Source organism: Prunus dulcis, chromosome 1 (assembly GCF_902201215.1).
Source record: "Prunus dulcis chromosome 1, ALMONDv2, whole genome shotgun sequence".
NCBI classification, from domain to species: domain Eukaryota; kingdom Viridiplantae; phylum Streptophyta; class Magnoliopsida; order Rosales; family Rosaceae; genus Prunus; species Prunus dulcis.
Window position 1 is genome coordinate 20,387,620 of NC_047650.1, and position 18,484 is coordinate 20,406,103.

The 18,484-nt window shown below is 37.8% G+C and overlaps 4 protein-coding genes across 4 annotated transcripts; 1 reads left to right on the plus strand and 3 right to left on the minus strand.

Moving 5' to 3' along the window:
• Positions 1–656: 656 nt before the first annotated feature.
• LOC117615786 (cysteine-rich and transmembrane domain-containing protein WIH2-like) lies at positions 657–1,873 on the minus strand. The gene is made up of 3 exons (XM_034344941.1): positions 1,514–1,873; positions 1,200–1,413; positions 657–938 (listed from the first exon to the last, which is right to left on the minus strand). The coding sequence occupies exons 1-3, from the start codon at positions 1,560–1,562 to the stop codon at positions 890–892; spliced, it is 312 nt and encodes a 103-aa protein (XP_034200832.1). The 5' UTR covers positions 1,563–1,873; the 3' UTR covers positions 657–889.
• Positions 1,874–2,083: 210 nt separating this feature from the next.
• LOC117615785 (GEM-like protein 5) lies at positions 2,084–3,483 on the plus strand. The gene is made up of 2 exons (XM_034344940.1): positions 2,084–2,957; positions 3,043–3,483. The coding sequence occupies exons 1-2, from the start codon at positions 2,268–2,270 to the stop codon at positions 3,250–3,252; spliced, it is 900 nt and encodes a 299-aa protein (XP_034200831.1). The 5' UTR covers positions 2,084–2,267; the 3' UTR covers positions 3,253–3,483.
• A 185-nt stretch (positions 3,484–3,668) lies between these two features.
• LOC117614947 (leucine-rich repeat extensin-like protein 3) lies at positions 3,669–4,747 on the minus strand. Its single transcript, XM_034343886.1, has 3 exons — positions 4,507–4,747; positions 4,208–4,400; positions 3,669–3,988 (listed from the first exon to the last, which is right to left on the minus strand). The coding sequence occupies exons 1-3, from the start codon at positions 4,553–4,555 to the stop codon at positions 3,940–3,942; spliced, it is 291 nt and encodes a 96-aa protein (XP_034199777.1). The 5' UTR covers positions 4,556–4,747; the 3' UTR covers positions 3,669–3,939.
• A 6,709-nt stretch (positions 4,748–11,456) lies between these two features.
• LOC117614698 (putative uncharacterized protein DDB_G0284695) lies at positions 11,457–13,602 on the minus strand. Its single transcript, XM_034343593.1, has 2 exons — positions 12,964–13,602; positions 11,457–12,237 (listed from the first exon to the last, which is right to left on the minus strand). Exons 1-2 carry the CDS (start codon positions 13,264–13,266, stop codon positions 11,857–11,859), a joined length of 684 nt encoding a protein of 227 aa, XP_034199484.1. The 5' UTR covers positions 13,267–13,602; the 3' UTR covers positions 11,457–11,856.
• Between the last annotated feature and the right edge of the window lie 4,882 nt (positions 13,603–18,484).

Here is an 18,484-nt window from a genome sequence, read left to right on the forward strand (position 1 = left end):
TAAAACAGCTCAACCCACGACTGTTTCTTGCTTATGTGGATTGTCCACAAGCGGCAAGCCAAGAATCAGAATGTGGATTGGCTAGGAATTACCTGATTGATAAATAAACTACTTAAATTTGTAGTGTGTGATTCGTTATGCTTACAACCATCAATTACTATTTTTTTTTTTTAGTTTTTAGTAAATATCACAAGGTGTCTCTATACTCGACGAATGAGATTAATCCCCGTTTAAAATTCGACTTGTTATAATCACAAAGCAACGATTACTATTTCTAATATGAATAAATTGATAAGAAAAGTTATCGACAAAATTTGTCATTTTTCATGCCTGAATTGGGCTGTCATAGTCGATCTCCTAACCGATGATCAGCCTGCCATACTTGTAATATTTTCAAACTTTATTTTATTTCTTAAAGAGCCAGAAACAAAGAAAGATAAAACCAGCTAGGTCGGCATTAGTAAGGAAATGGGCAACAAAATGGGTTTCACGTGGAGTGTTGTTGATGGCTAATCCAAAGCTTTTCTCCCATACCTTAAACCAGCTCAAGTTAAATTTTCAAACCAGCGTGCATGCCAAGAATCAGAATGGGCTTTTGACAAGGGCAACCCTTCATCACCAAACCTACTCAACTCATGTATAAAGCAAGCCTCAAATGTAAAAAAAGGTTTTGGGATCCTATTCGATCAAAGTCGCACCACACTTGACATAAAAGCCATAAAATTGTATCTACTTGCTTCTCAGTTTAATTTATTGAGAATAACACAAGCTACGTTTAACGACATACAGATTGATTGAATTTTAGTCTTGCAGGTTTGTAAGAAATCAAGAGCAAAACAGAAACCAAGAATACAACGGCAGCAGCAGAGCAGGCTATTATTATGCATATCTAGAAGCAGCAGCGCTCCAACAAGCAGCAGCAGCAAAGTGCAGCCAAACTGCGAATTGTAACCAACGAGGGGGGAGATATCAGATGATAAACAAAACAAACGGCATATATTCACTTGCAATCCAATGTTTGATGTTACATGCAACTATTGACTTAACTTGATGACATTGAGGAGATTCGAAACAGGAAATATACAATCAATTGGATGGAAAATAGAAACTTGGATTGTATTGGACCCTATGAACATAAACATAAACAATAGATATTAATAGGGATATAATAGATAGAAAGCAGAGACATACATACATACCAGCTTCTAAAGAGAGAATCGCAGGCATAGTCATCTTGGTGGTAGTGGTGGTATGGGCGGAGGGGAGGTGGGGCAGCTGATAGTGGGGGTTGGTACCCTTCATAGAAGTAACCCTGATATCCATATTCTTGTGGCGGAGGAGATGGATTTGGGAACCCTGGCCGTGGCGGTGGAGGTGGCAAGTCCGGCGGCTGAGGATACTCTTGTGGGTACCCTGAAAATTCAGTCACACACCCAACACAAATGATTATTATTGGATAATTAAACAAATCCAAAATTGGGGGAAATTTACAATTGTATTATAAATGGCTTGCCTGGTGGGGGATGCTGTTCATGTTGAACATGGATGTGTTGGTAACTCATTGTTCTTTTGCCTTATCCGATGATTTGGCTGACTTCTGGGATTATGCGTTGTTGAGTGCTCTGCTCGAATGAAATATTAAACCTTTCTTCTCTCCAAAGTTTCTTTGAAGTGTCAGTGCTGCATTGGGGAGGAGGACACTTGGCGGGAACGTAGCTATGTCAGTGTCAACCAGCATGCATTACTTTTCTTTTGGAAGGATCGATATAAACAACTTGGCATACATGATGACATGCTCATCAACTTTATGAGGTTACTTAAAGCTTATTACTTTGGGGAATTAAAAAAAAACAGAAATTCACAAGAGAAAAGTTATGGATAAATGCAAGCTCCTCCACAATAATGTAGATTATTACAAATGCTTTTATGACGGTCAGTCGGTGACAAGGTTAGACTAGTTATCCTTATGAAGCTTCTTGATTTTTGTCCTGACCACAACAACTGGTCAATTAGGCCGAGGGAGAGCTTGTAATTCTGCCGCTAGCTTCCTGAATAAACACAACACTTTGCTTCGCTAAAAAGGCAAAGGCAAAGGCAAAGGCATTCACATAACAGAGCCGTGTGTCACTTTTTCAGATATTCTGGAAATTCCTGAACCTTCCACTCTATAAAAACTCATTTTATCTCTCAACAGATTATAAACACAAGAAAACAAAGCAAAGGAAAGAAGAAAAACCATCATTTATCAGCTCATCAGTTCTCTAAACATGGCAGGCATACCAGAAGAAACACACCCCCATAACCAATCATCTCAAGCAGCCAAAGACCCAGAATCCAATTCTCCATCCCTTGCCACTGTTACTGATCATCAGGACTCACAGACGCCTCAGCAACCACCGCCACCACATTCATCTTCATCATCTCCAGCAGAGGAGGAAGACACCAAGAAATATGGGACCCACATCATGGGAGCCCCAGCAGCCCCAAATGTCCACCCAGACAACCAGAGAGCCGCCCAATGGAAAGCATCTGATCACCAGCAAATTCACCAGCAGCAACAACCCTATGTCCAGTGCGCTCCCATAAACAAGCCCAGCAACAACCCTTTTGAGCCTGCGATCCACGTGTTCAATTCGTGGAGTGCCAAGGCCGAGACCATAGCTAGAAACATCTGGCACAACCTCAAAACAGGGCCCTCTGTTTCTGAAGCTGCCTGGGGGAAGGTCAACTTGACGGCAAAAGCCATAACTGAAGGTGGATTTGAGTCTCTATTTAAGCAGATTTTCGCGACTGATCCGAACGAGAAGCTCAAGAAGACCTTCGCCTGCTACCTTTCCAGTTCCACAGGTCCTGTCGCTGGCACTCTGTATCTCTCAACTGCCAGGCTTGCTTTCTGCAGCGATCGTCCTTTAACTTTCACTACCCCATCTGGACAGGCAGCTTGGAGCTACTACAAGGTAAATAACACTGAATTAAATGAACCCTTTTGAGAAAATTGATGGAAGTAATTTGTATTGACTGGAAATCTGTGTTCTTGAACAGGTGATGATACCTTTGGCAAATATAGGTACAGTGAACCCTGTGGTCATGAAAGAGAGTCCACCAGAGAAGTACATTCAGATTGTCACCATAGATGGCCATGAATTCTGGTTTATGGGATTTATTAATTTCGAAAAGGCATCCCATCACCTCTTAGACAGTGTCTCAGATTTCAGAACAGCTGGGAATTCAGCGCAACCGGTTGTTGGCTAGAGCTTGAAGATGAATTTTCCTTTTGGATCCTCAGGATCATCATCTTCCTTTGAGCTTTGATTTTCAGAGTTTTGGCTTTGTTGATTTGTTTGTAGGATTATGGTTTAGTTGAATCTGTAATTCATTGTATTCTATCCTTTGCTTCCGTGTGTTTTATGTGTTTGTAAATTGTAACCTTTGTTTCAGATATCTACGCATATGATATTATTTAGTGTAAATTAATGTTTTAAATATAATAAGTTCAAATTGAGTTTGCATACCTACACTAACTTTACTTGTCGAACTGCAACTGAAGGTTCTCGTTTGGAAGTGATTTTGGATAAATAATCTTAATTGAAGTGATTTTGGATAAGTAATCACAATTGACGCTATGGTTGTTCTCTGGTAAAACAATGAGGTTATTGCCCCATACATACTAAATTGTAAATTAATGTTTCAATATTATAAGTTCAAATTGAGCTGGATGCCTACTCCACTAGTGTTACACGTAGAAGTACAACTTTGAAATGAACTTAAAATATAGGATTACAATTGCAAACATGAAAGTGTCAAACAAGAAAACCTTCCCCTTCATCATGTAAAGCATGCGCTTGTCTTCGTAACGTGCATCTACAGTTTCAATTTTCCAGTAATACTGCAACACTACTGTAGGACATCTCAAATAAAGATCAGATTGCATCTAAGGGCCTAATTACAGCATGCGTCCAATATCCAGCAGCAACAAATTGCAGCCAAACTGCAAATGCAACACAAGAGAGGTTGGGATCAGTGAAGTGGTGGGAGAAGAACCAAGGAAGCCAAAAAGTCATTTTAATTAGTCCTAATTTTTTTAGAGAAAACAGATAAAGAACAAAGAGTAAAACACACATTTATTCAATTCAAGCCAAATATGATGATCAAATCAAACAATTAAAGAGCTTGTGGTAACAGAAGGATATGGAGAACATGAACATACCAGCCTCTGAGGACTGAACAGCAGTCAGGTTCACCATCCTCTTGGTGTGAAGGGGGCGGGGGTGGAGTTGGGTTTGGCGGTGGCGGCGGATAATAGTAACCCTGATAGCCAGGTGGTGGTGGGGGGCCTGGAGGAGGAGGGTAGTCTGGCGGCGGCGGGGGAGGGGGCGGCGGCGGCGGCGGCGGTGCATACTCTGGCGGAGGCAAGGAACATGTATTTGTCAAAACAAGCAATTAGTACATATAACATGAACCAGAAGGGTGGTTAAAGAAAATGTGGTTGGTGACTTGATCACTTGCCTGGCGGGGGTGGGGGTGGAGGCTCACCAGGAACAGGCCTGTAACTCATTGCTCTGCTTTTCGACTTCAATCCTAGCTTAGTGCAAAGGCTAGAAAACCAGTACAGGGAAGAGGGTTATGTCTGTTAGCCGTATATATAAACTATATAATTGACCACCCGGTGAGTCTTGGTGTGGAAATCATGTGGAACATGCTTTTCTCATTTCCATCGAGTTTTGGCTTCATTTTAGCATTATAATTTTAATTGATCTTCCCATAAAAATTCGAGCAATAAAACAAAGTTAATACATAAACAAAAAGTTAATCTCCATGTAACTTCCACCTGCCATTCTAGAAGTAGGTCACCTAACAGTCCACCCTTTACCAATTTAGAAAAGAAGAAAAGAAAACCCAAAGAGAAACAGGAGCTTACTGCTTACCTGAGGGTCAGTACTCTATCCACCATTCAAGCCAGCTGGAGGAAGTTGAGCAAGGCCCCTCATCAAAATGATAAATCATAAACTTATTAGGTGCTGTGCAGATTGATAACTTTGAAAAGGCCTGGGATATCACCTCCTAAACCTTGTGTCAGATTTCAAAGCCATTGAGAATTCACTGCAAGTCTGCAACTAATTGTCACAGATTTTTTGTAATTCATATATCCTCTGTTTTCAATGTTACAAATTTGGATTGAGATTACATGTGCATATCGTAGAGGTTAGGTACTTTTGTATGTTCTCTACTTCAAAAAGAGACGAATAGAAAACAAAAAACTCAGAGAGACTGTTAAGATACGTAATAGCCTATGTTGCACCGATAAGGATACGGTACGGCGATACGATACGATACGATACGCTGATACGGCAAATCTCCAAAAAATAGGATACGGATACGGTACCGATACGGCGATTAAAATAATATATATTTAAAAATAATATAACTAGAAAATTTGAAAATTGATATTTCACCAATAATAATTTCAAAACATTAACAAAACACATAACTTCATTCAAATCTCCATAAACAACGCAAAAATTAACCAAAACACACAAAATACAAGTATCCATAAACAAAGCACAAATTAAAACATTAGAAATCACTTCTCAAAGCTCTAACTTCATTCATCATGGGTAAATATGATGCCTTCTAAGTCCGGTTCATCAAGAGAGAGGTTTGCAATCTCAAGCACTCCGGCATTTTCCAAATCCATGGAATCAAATGCATCGCTTCCAACATCCCACATATGAATTTCCCCTTCTTTATATTCGGGCCTTTTCCTTGAAAGGAGACGAAGATTGCTATGCACAAATACTAAATCTTCCGCTCTTTCCGGTGTTATCTTGGCCTCTGTTCTGTTGAAATGAAACCCCAAAAACCTAGCCTCTCGACAGACAGCAATCTGAAATTATAGTTTGTGTTTTTACATTTTAACCCCAAATGTTTAGAAACTTTCAAAATCACCCCCAAAGTCTGCAAATATTTTCGTTTTTAACCCCAAACGTATCGATGCCGTATAGCGACCGTATCGAGGACGTATCGGATCCGTATCGAGAAGTCAACATGCCATATAAGTCAACGATACGCCACGTGGCGTATCAGATACGTATCGGAGCCGTATCGGTGCCGTATCGTATCAGAGCCGTATCCGATACGAGCATACCCCTCCAAACTGACGTATCGGTGCATCTGAGGTAATAGCTGTCCAAAGCCCTGAGACTTCTCAATTCCATCAATTGCAGACCATAGCACCACACCTTACACTCGAGCAATGCAAACAGATTATTGCAACTGTAGGTAACGAAGGTGTATCAAAACCCCAAGTTAAATTTACAGGTCCGTCTTTACAACACATTCAATCGGCTCATGTAAATCTTTACAATAGAGCCGTGCTTAGTTTCCACATCTCAAATGGTTGAGTTTGATCATGGTGCTATCACCTTTTTTCGGGGGATTTAACATGGTTCCATACTGTAACTACATCTGCCATTAAATTCTCAATTATATCAAACAATATGAACAACAACAAAAATCTCACTAAATGATGTAGAACAGATGACGGAAGCAATTGAAGAGGAGTTAGAGAGATGCACGCGTAAGGGCAAATCTGAAAAACTATAAGTCTGGGCATTGCGCTCAGATTTGGGCACATGACCCATCGATTCAAAGAGAACGACATCACAAGTAAAACTCATCACTTTGCCATGACGTATGGAATTTTCAGGCATTCGAGATCTTTTAACAACCCAAAATCCAGTTTTTGTGTTTTAATAATTTTTGGAAACTTTGTTATTTTCCCTATTAGGGTTTAGGGTTTCGTCTTTTTCACGGTGACATTTTGCAAAATGCCAAAGGAGAGAAAAATATTTTTAAAAGAAGCCAAAATGGAAAAAAAGACCCTGATTTATTTTTGAATTTCCTAATGAATCTTTTATATTTGCATGTTTTTTATTTGAAAGTTGAGGGGTTTTTCTGTCTTTTTTGAAAAGTTTTGCTTTTTTCAAAAGTAAAATTTTTTTTGTGACTAAAATCTAAATTTACTTTGCAAGAACAGGGTGTCCACAGTCAACTCTCTCGCGCACATTGACTCTCTCACTCTCAAAATTCATAGTGATATTGGGAAGCTACCTGAAAACCCAGTGCACTGACTAGAGCAAGTTGAATATATAGCAGCCACCTACTTCATTCAGAAATGTCACCGTCGAAAGTTATGGGCCCATGGGACGCCTAATGTTCGTCCCAGAACAATAACTGCTCAGAATCAGAAATAAAGCCCATCCACCATGTAACCCAACCTAACCTGACCTGCACAATGTTTGGCCTTCTAACACAATCTCACCTAACAATTCATCCTCCAAAAATTCAGCAAAAAAGTAGAAAAGAAAATTTGAATCCTTTACCAAAACCATTGTAACTCAACATGAGAAATCATAAACTCTATGTTACATTACATACATGTATATTCTTACACAATGTGCGTTAGATTTCAAAGCAAGTTGATAATGTACTGCAACTGCTTCTTTGGTTAGCTATAGCAGATGGATTATGCCTTTCTGAGTCCTTCAATTCCTCTTTACAATCTTGATGTCCACAATGCGATTGACATATATATATATATATATATACACGGAAATTATGCTATGCGGATATCTGGATGTTGTGTGGATGTTGTGTATGTTGTACTACTCCTTCATGCTTTTCTCTTTGTTTACTATGGCGTTCACACGATAATAACGTGCATACATCCGAATAAGAGAATAATATATGTGTGTGTAATCAGTGGAGGCACAGTTGCTCGGTTTCGGTTTTGTTATTCATTTATCCTCTGTTTTCTTGGATTTATATGTTAACGTGTTCCTTACTGCCTCACTGACAGTTGGTCGAGCACACTGCCGTGGCTAATATTTAAGCAGGAATAAAAGGGTGGTTAAGTGGGTTTAGTTGAAGTAAAACATGCAATTAATATTTGCAAAATTAAAGATGGGGACATACTTTTAAGTAGTTTGAAATTAAAGATGCAAAATGGAAGAAACACACAAGGAGTGGGGGATAGAGAAACCGACAAACAGAGATTCCATATGTACAGACTCCACAGAGAAACGTCTGGATCATTAAAAAAAGGATAGATGGTAAATTCAAAATATAATATATATATATATATATATATAGGCTTGTAAATAATAAGAGGGTCCTTATCAGTTACCCTCCCCAGGCTCCAGTCCAGTACTTACCAGTATCAGTCCCTTTGTCTTTGACCATGCAATGCAATGCAACTCACTACTCACTCAAAGAAAGAGAGAAATTATTAAGACAGAGAAGAGAGAGAGAGGTTTTAATTCTTCCCCTTCCTTTGCCGCTCTCTCTCTCTCTCTCTCTCTCTCATATAACATTACATACATACATGTCACAGTCTCACCACCTTCACCTTCAACTTCACTCATCTGCATAATATACAGAGCCCAGAGTCCACAGGGGGCACAGTGCCACAGTGCACTCTTTGATGCATAGATTCCTTTAATTCTGCCAACCAACCAGGAAAGCTTCCTTTGTTTTCTCCACACTAGTCCCAGCCAGCCAGCTATATATATTCTTTCTTGGACCATATATATATATATATACATGCATCCATCCATCTTACCTGATCTCTTTCTATTGTACCAAATTATTCAACCATCACCATCCATCTATCTCTGTCCCTCTGAAATTCGAATCTTTTAGGACAGAGGGCCTCGAAATCCTACAAACACAGAGCAAACAACATATGCACCATGCATGTATATGTATATTAAATTTAACTTCTGCCATATATATTATTAACTCAATTATTCAATTCTACTGTAAAAACATTTTTTACAATGGTAACATCGTTAGTGTGTGTACATATGCACATGATGTCGCTTTTCAAGGCTCCTTGTCATTTGCATAGGCTCACTCTCTCTTGTGGAGAATCGAAGTGAGGACATGGATCAGACTTGGTGGCGATATGCACAAGGAATGCAGTAATGAACTTTACAAATGCCGGAAGCTAAAGTTTTGAAAGTGATATTTGGATTCGCTTCGGAATTCGGATACCCATAAACACCCGGAGATGAGATTAGGTGAGTCAGATTTGTCTTTTCTTCGCCATTTCAAAATTTTGGAGCTAAAATCATTCTCTTGAAATTCCATAGCGCCATAGCCTCACTCTGCAGAATTCAAAGTAACCACTTACATTACATTACATATATATAAATATTTAAGAATATGGTTTTTGTGTACATTTAAAAAAAAAAATTTACTAGTTCTCTTGAAATGGAGAAATAATTACATAAAACAGGAATAATACTATTTTTCTATTTTATTTAATTACGGTATGTCATGCGTGATAACTTTTTCTTGTGGCATTCTGTGATTGGCCGAAAATAGTAAAAATGTGGTATCCCTATTTCATACAAGTTTTTTTACTTGAAATGGCCCTTGAAGAAAGTTGCCCGACAACTTTTTATGGGAAAAGTTTTCCTTTATAAGATGACTAAATGACATAAATCACAGTGAACATTTCCAAACAAAATATTTTCAGTTCCTTTCGAAAGTTATTATAGATCTTCTCCATAACGTGCTGCAATAGAAAGAACATAAACAAAATAGTGGTAGAAATCTGCATCAAGACGACAAGAACACATGACATCATGGGACAAAACTTATAATGTTTGGGCAAAAAACTAATGATGTATGGTCTGGAGGTCAAACGATACAGCACCAAGGATTCTCTGTGCTGATAATAGTAAAGGTCGATTAGAACATGGACATAGGAGGAGGAGGAGGAGGAGGAGTGTTGAAATTAAACTCGGTAATGTCGACCAACCATCATGCATTTTGGGACCCTCAAAGTTGTCATCTTTTGAAATTGAAAAGGAAAAAGAAAGATATTCTCCCTGACTCAGAATTTTATTTGGACAGAATTTGTCCTGCATGCTTATAATCTCTTCCACTTCATGGTGGAAACTCCGGTTTGTGTTTCTGCCTTCAACAAATACCAAATCCTAATACATTTTTATACGATCCCTAATCTTCTAACTAATTAGGAAATTAATCCCTTGACTTTTGGAAGTTGAAACCGCATGAAATGATGAAATTGTATGACAAGAGAAACCCATAAACTACAGTAGAAAGCACATTAAAACTTTTAAAAAGTATATTATTATTATATTACAAGAATTTTAAAAAATTCTCAGAGCAAAACTGTTTAGCGCTGACTTCTTTTTATACCATCCATTGGGATTGGGATTAGACTCATTCAATGTAAAATTCTACAACTATTTTTTAATATCAAAATTCTACAAAAATCTTCAAATTATTTATTACTAATCTTACAAAACACACCTCGAGTCCTCCGGCATAGGCATGGCCAATGAACGTTTCTAGGCTATGGAAAGGTCAAGGTGGCCGCAATTTATTTATTTGGGCAGCCTAAATTAAAATTTTGACTTTGGTTTAATTGATTTTTTTCTTCACCAAAGCTTTTGCGTTCAGCTACACGCCATTACTTTAGCAAAACCCACTCCATCCACTACTCACGCGTGCATTGAAGGATTTTGGAATATAGTTGGCTCATACAAATTTTTTTTTATGTGATCTTTGACTTTCGATGAGAAAAATCATTAATTAATATAAAACGAATTAATAAAATTCCAACCAAGAATCTTAGAATAGCAAGCATTGTCAATATGTATTATTAATTAGGTACCAGAGGAAGAGGGATAAATTTAAACTTTGATTTTGGGTGTGTGGACGAATAGTGCTTTACATGACAGCTACAACAAAGCTTACATATTTCGGTGTACTGTAAATATAGGATTAACCCTTATACCTAACTAAGACTAGACCTACCACTTGCATAAAATGCTATGGTTATAAATGACTCAACCACATATTGGATTACTAATTAGTTCTTAGTTTAATGGTAAGTTCAATTAGTTTAATGGTAAGTTCAATTATCATATTGTCGGATCACTTTGGATCAGCAATCAAATCTAGCGAGGTATGAGTGAAATTTGCTCATTTTGATGAATAGGCTTTGTTCTGTAGCTCGATTTCATACGTGGTGGATGGGACATCAAATGCAGAGATAAATACTTTTAACCACATAAACTACAAATTCTTTGTAAATAATATAGCATTTTAAGTGGTTAACTTTCAATCAACACTCTAAATCGTGCTTCCAGTTCATTGGTTCTATTGATTGAATGACATGATGGTCATGGTCCTGGTTTTAGTGTAATAGCTTGACAAATCAAATTATCGGATAAGAAAGAAAAACTACCATATATGCGTATGACAAACATTGACATCCATTAATATCTGTCCTCCAAGGAAACAAATTGCAGAGTTTGCGTAATAAATTCTTAGCGGAATTATTGCGGGTTTCTCATGATATGATTGATGAGTACTTTGTTAAATAATAACGAATAATCTGGATATTAAAAAAAAATATATAGAAAATGTGAAGATAAATAAAATAAGAGATGATCATGGAACAAAAGAGAAGGAAACCTACACGTCGCAATCATTACCAAATATAATTCCTGCTACCTTGTTTCTACGCTGGCACTGTAGGGTCTCGTCTATGCCACTCCCATGGCCTCTCTCCCAAACAATTCAACCAAAATTTAAAAAAAAAAAAACAAAGGATTAGTTAAACAACCACCACCAAACTAATAACCCATTTGTAATCTGTCTATCAATTCAGAGTCTCGGACTCAGTGGAGCTTTTTAGAGCACAAATGGATTCTAGTTTCCGGGATGGATAGAGAAAGAAAAAAAGCAAAACAAAACAAAAGAAAAATAAAAAAAAAGTGGGGTAAGAAATTGAAGAGAAATGAATGTGATGGATGATCATGGAGAGCCATTTTCGGATCGATCAAAGTGGAGAAGTTGACCAGAGCATTTGGGGCAGTCTTCGAGCTGTTTTGGAACCATGAAATACATGAGACAGGCTTTGCAGCCAGCCACTACCAACACATTATTACTATTATTATTATTATTATTGTTGTTGTTGTTAATATTATTGTGCTCGTTATTGTTAATATTCTCTATCTTCTGCAGCTGATACCTCTGTCTGCACGAAGATGGCGACGACTCGGTCGAAGACTCTTCGCTATCATAGGAGCTATTTTCGTCTTCTGAGTAGTATTCTCCACTGTATTCTGCTCTTGCTCTTGGATCTTCTTTTGCTTTCATCCCGTTCCTCCAGTTTATGTAGTAAATCTCCCCTGTCTGCAAATAAGTAAACATTAATTAGAATTAAACCCATCATCATACAATTAATTAACACCAGCACCTTAAACAAAAAATTTGGTCTTTGTACTTGTTGGCTTTGTAAGTTGAACAAGTAAGTGTACTGGCTATTGAAAACGACTGTGTATCATAAAGCCCAGATTTTTATTTTATTTTTAAAGTTTCTCTCGTTTGACATATTGCAGAGTTTGCAAACCAAACAGAGTTCTCCTTTATTGCAACCAGGAGAGGAAAATCTATCATGAGATGATCAAACACAGAAAAGAAAAAAGTTAATCTCTTTTTACTGAAATGTACAAACAGGAATGTCAAAACCAATGAAGCTTTTCTTTTTTGAGTGAAAAGTAAAAAGCTTTGAAAAGAAAAGCTTCTTCCCTTTCTGAGAATTTTTGGTCTGGAATGGTACCCTATCTTGACTCTCAGATTTATAAAAGAAAGGGCTTTCCTTTTTTTCTTAGCTTTCAACTAAAGAGAGCATGAAGCATTAAATACTGTAAGCAATTAATGAAATTAAAGAGAGAATAAAGCATTAAATACAACAATCCATGAGTGAAAGCTCCCCTGTACATTCAGAAAGTTGAGGAATTTATTGAAGAAGTTGCAAGATCTGCCGTGTTTTTGCATTTATTCAAGCTTGAAAAAGGATAAAAAGACCAAACAAAAACATGGGTTTTGTTAGTTGAAGGAGGAGGGAAAAGAACCAACCTTTAAATCGAGGCATTGTTCCCAATGGTAAGGAAGAGAGACATGGGAGTTGAGCTCTAAAGTGGCGTCATTGCTGTAATTGGGAAGCAGTTGATTCTGGTGCGCAATATCATCTGAGGTTGATGAGGTTGAAGACGATGACCTTCCCTGCCGCGTAACGCTTGACCCTTGCCCTTCACCGCCTGTGAAGATGCAGCTGCTGCTCTGTTGCTGTTGCTGGTGGTGATGATGGTGGTTCAAGGAGCAGTTTTGGAGAGACCTCTCCAGAGAAGCAGCAATCGTCGCCATGTTTGGAGCTGTCATTGACTCTCAACAACACAGAAAACCCCAGAATATGATTGCAAAAATCAGCTTCAACAAACAAAACAAAATCAGTCACAACAGAGAGACTCAGAGAGAGAGAGAGAGAGAGAGATTAAAAGGTGGGATTTTGGAAGGGCAAATATAACAAGGGAAGGGACTTCAAAACTTTGGGTAGAGTCACACAAACAGGTAGAGGCAGGCAGGGCGGGGTAGACAGATTGGAGCTCACGCCCTGTAAATGCGCGTGGGGATCTTTGAGCTCATACCGGGTGGGACCACTATGCACTTTGTCTCACATGATCGCTTCCCCTTGCTGAGGATCACAGGCGCCACGGAGGCGCGTGAAAGTAAACAATGCTCCCCAATTACAGAAAAATTAGTTAAATAAAGCTGATGGAATAATCTTGGGAGGCTTCAAATTAAAAAGCTAAAAAGAGAGCCAGTAATTTCGCAATTACCGAAACTGAATGCCGGAACTTTCTTTAACAAACAATTAACAGTTTCTAACCAATGAGAGTTGATTTAGTTGATAAAATTGTTGTATTGTGTGTAGTTTTATCAGTGTTTGCGTTCAGTTGTTAATAATAAATTCTTCTTGTTAAAGGTTATGGGTATGCTTTGGAGTTGGTGGTGAGAATCAGAAATCTATTTCAAAAAATTTTTTAATAAAAAAAATAAATAAACAGTTGTTTTTTATTTTTTCTCTTCAAATGTTGGGAACTTGGTCGATTTTTCCAATAAAATAAAAAAGAAGTTGGTGGGTTTTTGAAATGGCGGGACTAGGGGCTTGGCAGCGTGTCTGACCACGCGCGGACTCTCCATAAATGCAAAATCCACACAAACAGAATTGAGATTTTTATTTTAGTACTTAGAAACTACGATAAAAAAAAATAATTGTGGGTGTGGCAATATTTTTATTTATTATGTAGTCATAAATATCAATAGTCTTCATATGAGGCCGCGAATCAAATTTGGCAGTTGAAACCCATGTAGAGTCTAATGATATATATATCCTAGCTGTCCTAGAGCAATTTGGCCGGTTTGGGTAGACATGAAGTTTTATGAATTTAAAGTCAAACCACATCAATGTTAATTATCACTAAGCACTAGCTTGTTCATGAATTAACAACGAAAAATCTTTTGATGCATCAAGTTTATGACCCTTTTTTCAACGTAATCACCTATGGACACACTGTTGTACCATGTGGTAATTAATCATGGAAATCATGACAAGTTAAATATCGATCATGATTGGACCTCAAATATTAGTTGAGAATTTAAAGTCAAATTACCTCTAAATCACCAAATCTTATTCACACTTTTCAGCCTTGATCCTTTTAAACGTGCGCCAATTAAGTGCTCCCCTTTTATAAACTCGTTGTTTAATTTATAATCCTAACACCTAAACTCTCTTTTTACTCAAGTCAAACGTGTGTTGAATGTTTCATCTACTTGCCTTGAGATTTTTTATTTTTTGCTAAAGTTAGAAAGGGAATGATGGAAATTCACACACAAGGGTACCATGGATACTTGAATCCATGACTACTTGGAAACACACCAAAAACGGTAATCCAGCTAACACCCTGTTAGTATCATGCTATTCACAATCGCATATTTAGTATCTACCATATAGTAACGCTAGCATGTTACATTAAATGATTAAACCAATGTGGCTTGAAAAGGGTCCGTTATAATATTGGTTCCCTCCACCCCGAGCTAGATAGATAGCATGTTGATTTTAAGACATAAACTAATTCAGAATCAAATATCAACATTCACCATTAAAAGCTCTCGTTTGTGTACAGTACAGTTAGACTTTTGGAGCCCAAGATGGATTTTAATAAAAATAAGGTTTCAATTCTTTGAAGAAAGAGAGAATGTTTACAGTTGATTATTTTATTTCAAGTAGATAAACTATTACGAAATTAATAGTGGTGGCAAACAAAAGGACGAGATGAGAGGACAGAGCGAATGTATTGGGGGAGCTGCCGGTTTCTTTATGCATGCATGCATGCATGTATATATCATGTATGTATGGGAAGGGAGGTAGAAATATTATTGGTGCAGAATATATAAATTAAGCAAAATGGGGTTTTTTTTGTGATGAAGTTCACGAGATGGGTGATGGCTGGGGGCCGTGGGGAATATTGGGAGGGAGCTAGCTAGGGTCTGAGCTTGCTCTGGTGGGAGCTTTGAGACCCAATATCACTCGGATTTTTCCTGTTAGTGGAATCTATTCTCCTACTTTTACCAGTCTTCCTCCTGACACCAACTCAGCAACTCAGAAACTCTCTCTCTCTCTCTCTCTCTCTCTCTCTGCATTTATATTCCCTCTGCTGCGATGACCAGCGGGGAGAGTCCTTGGGATGTTCCATTGCTTTTGTATTTGTATGCAAATTCGGAAATCCGTCTCACGGATTTCATTGCAATCCCATTTTTCAAATTCTTGCTAATTAATTATCTAATTTAATTTCAAATTTCTCTGAGCAAGAAGAAGATGTCCCACTTTTCATGACCAAAGGCATGTCACTTTCTTTTTATTAAACAGAAGAAAAAATATCGTACACCCTTAACAAACCAAACTTCAAGCTCAGAATTGGAAAGAAGCTAAGCAATATTGTTATTAAAATATTATTTTCAAACACTCATCGGTACTGTGAGTCAATATTGCAATACTGCATGTGTACGTATGGTCAAACATGGCTGGTTTGTTGCTTTTCTTTCACAAATATTAGTGGAGTGACTCTCTATTTTTTATTATAATTATTTTTGGGTTCAATTCAAAATATATGTATTACCCCATGGGCCTTTGTTCAGCTTTAACTTAGTGCTATGGCAGGTAATGGACTCATGGCATCAGTCAAGATGTACAAGACACACTCTCTCTCTCTCTCTCTCTCTCTCTCTCTCTCTGTGAAACATCACATTAGGGTTGAAATCTAGATTAGCAACATGGAAGGAAGATTATATATAGAAAGAATGAAATATTGGTATGTTTGAGCGAGATTTCCAATTCATTCCCTGCACATGTAGCGATGAGTAATGTGAGTTGAGGGGGCCAAGGTAAGGGAACATCCGCTAGTGGGCTAAGACGTGCTCCTCCCTCCCTCCCTCGCTCCTGGTGCTGGGTGGGTGCGCACGCAGTTTATTTATATTGTGGATTGTGTTCATTGGAAGGGAAGCTCCATAAAGCTTCTTGCACGGCACCTACATTGCTCTTTTCTCTATAAATTTATATGCTTTTTTTACATCCATCTCACATTTGTGTTGTTGGATCATAATCATAAGATGAGAGCAATGGGTTGAAATCTGAATGAGGGTAATTAGTACAGAAAAATAAGATAAGCCAAGAGATATTTAAGATGCTAACTTCTGTCGGTCGCCTAACTTGAGCACTTGCATTAATGCCAAGGGAATTTGGTTTTATTTGCTCAAGAAGAAAGAAAGTAAAAAATAAATGTACCTGAAAAAAAAAGAAAAAAAAAAAGGATGAACAGAGGTTTTTGAAGGCTTGGATGACCAATATCAATATGGCAATGAGTGTTAAGTAGTGGGACTCCTGGTGTGGATGGGATGGGATTGGTTAAGACATCCCATTTCACATGTCCTTGTTGCCTGCAAAATTTTCTCTGTGTTTGGTTGTTGTTGTGGTTTTCTTTGTGTTTGGTCCCTTCAATAGGGTACAATGCATGCAGTGGTTTAAAACAATCACTTGATGGAAATCTACCATAGTTTACTACTCTTGAAAAATAAAAATAAAGAAATTAAAGTTAACTGACAATTACAAACAACTAGATCTCTTAATTCATGCCATACTGTAATTTAACAATCAGCAATCGTAATTTCTTGGATTATTCGGGTGTTTCCAGTGGTCCGGGTTGGGGTTGGGGTGAGGGCCCAAAATTCGTTTCCAGCAACAAGGGTTGGCGTGAAGGCAAGGTCAGTGCGCGAGCTCGAATTTTGGGCTGATGTCATTGCTGAGGCCAGGTTGGCGTCAGCCCTCTAATTCAAATTTTTTTTACCGTTGGCGCGTGCACGCGAGCGCCCGCTTCCGCCAATGGCTAGAAGCCACGTGGCGGCGTCTGGACTCTCCGATTTCTTTTGGTCTTCCAATCCTACGACAGCCAATTTTTTTTACAATAAATTTATAATAAAAATTCAAAATTTTTATAAAAAATACCCTAAAATTATTGAATTTTTTGGGGATGGGATTGGTTAAGACATCCCATTTCACATGTCCTTGTTGCCTGCAAAATTTTCTCTGTGTTTGGTTGTTGTGGTTTTCTTTGTGTTTGGTCCCTTCCATAGGGTACAATGCATGCAGTGGTTTAAAACAATCACTTGATGGAAATCTATCATAGTTTACTACTCTTGAAAAATAAAAATAAAGAAATTAAAGTTAATTGACAATTACAACTAGATCTCTTAATTCATGCCATACTGTAATCTAACAATCAGCAATTGTAATTGCTTGGATTATTAGGGTGTTTCCAGAGGTCCGGGCTGGGGTGGGGGTGAGGGCCCAAAATTCGTTTCTAGCAACAAGGGCTGGCCTGAAGGCAAAGTCAGCCAGCGCCGAGCTCGAATTTTGGGCTGATGTCATTGCTGAGGCCAAGTTGGCGTCAGCCCTTCAATTCAAATTTTTTTTTACCGTTGGCGGCATCTGGGCTCTCCGATTCCTTTTTGTCCTCCAATAAACTATGATAAAAATTTGAATTTTTTTTTAAAAAAAAACCCTAAAATTATTGAATTTTTTTGGGATGGGATTGGTTAATACATCCCATTTCACATGTCCTTGTTGCCTGCAAAATTTTCTCTGTGTTTGGTTGTTGTTGTGGTTTTCTTTGTGTTTGGTCCCTTCAATAGGGTACAATGCATGCAGTGGTTTAAAACAATCACTTGATGGAAATCTATCATAGTTTACTACTCTTGAAACATCAAAATAAAGAAAATAAAGTTAATTGACAATTACAAACAATTAGATCTCTTAATTCATGCCATATTGTAATCTAACAATCAACTATTGTAATTTCAGAAATTGGATCATTAGCATCCTACATTCTAGACAGGTTTATTTATGCCCATGCCCTTGCTCTTTTTCTTTGCTAAAAAAGAAGAAGAAGAAGAAAAATAAGGGGTAATGCACAACAAACAAGGTCATTCAATTATTGCAGGATCTTGTCCATTACAGTGCGTTCAGATGAAGAAATTTAAAAGT

Bases quoted from the DNA above. Each gene is read 5' to 3' on its own strand.
- LOC117614698 (XM_034343593.1), bottom strand. From the start codon at position 13,266: ATGACAGCTCCAAACATGGCGACGATTGCTGCTTCTCTGGAGAGGTCT. The intron at 12,238-12,963 runs GTTGGTTCTTTT...ACTTATTTGCAG, and splicing joins AACAATGCCTCGATTTAAAG to ACAGGGGAGATTTACTACAT.
- LOC117614947 (XM_034343886.1), bottom strand. From the start codon at position 4,555: ATGAGTTACAGGCCTGTTCCTGGTGAGCCTCCACCCCCACCCCCGCCA. The intron at 4,401-4,506 runs GCAAGTGATCAA...TGCCTCCGCCAG, and splicing joins TCCACCCCCACCCCCGCCAG to AGTATGCACCGCCGCCGCCG. The intron at 3,989-4,207 runs GTATGTTCATGT...TTGCATTTGCAG, and splicing joins TGTTCAGTCCTCAGAGGCTG to TTTGGCTGCAATTTGTTGCT.
- LOC117615785 (XM_034344940.1), top strand. From the start codon at position 2,268: ATGGCAGGCATACCAGAAGAAACACACCCCCATAACCAATCATCTCAA. The intron at 2,958-3,042 runs GTAAATAACACT...GTTCTTGAACAG, and splicing joins CAGCTTGGAGCTACTACAAG to GTGATGATACCTTTGGCAAA.
- LOC117615786 (XM_034344941.1), bottom strand. From the start codon at position 1,562: ATGAGTTACCAACACATCCATGTTCAACATGAACAGCATCCCCCACCA. The intron at 1,414-1,513 runs GCAAGCCATTTA...CTGAATTTTCAG, and splicing joins TGAACAGCATCCCCCACCAG to GGTACCCACAAGAGTATCCT. The intron at 939-1,199 runs GTATGTATGTAT...TACAATTCGCAG, and splicing joins GATTCTCTCTTTAGAAGCTG to TTTGGCTGCACTTTGCTGCT.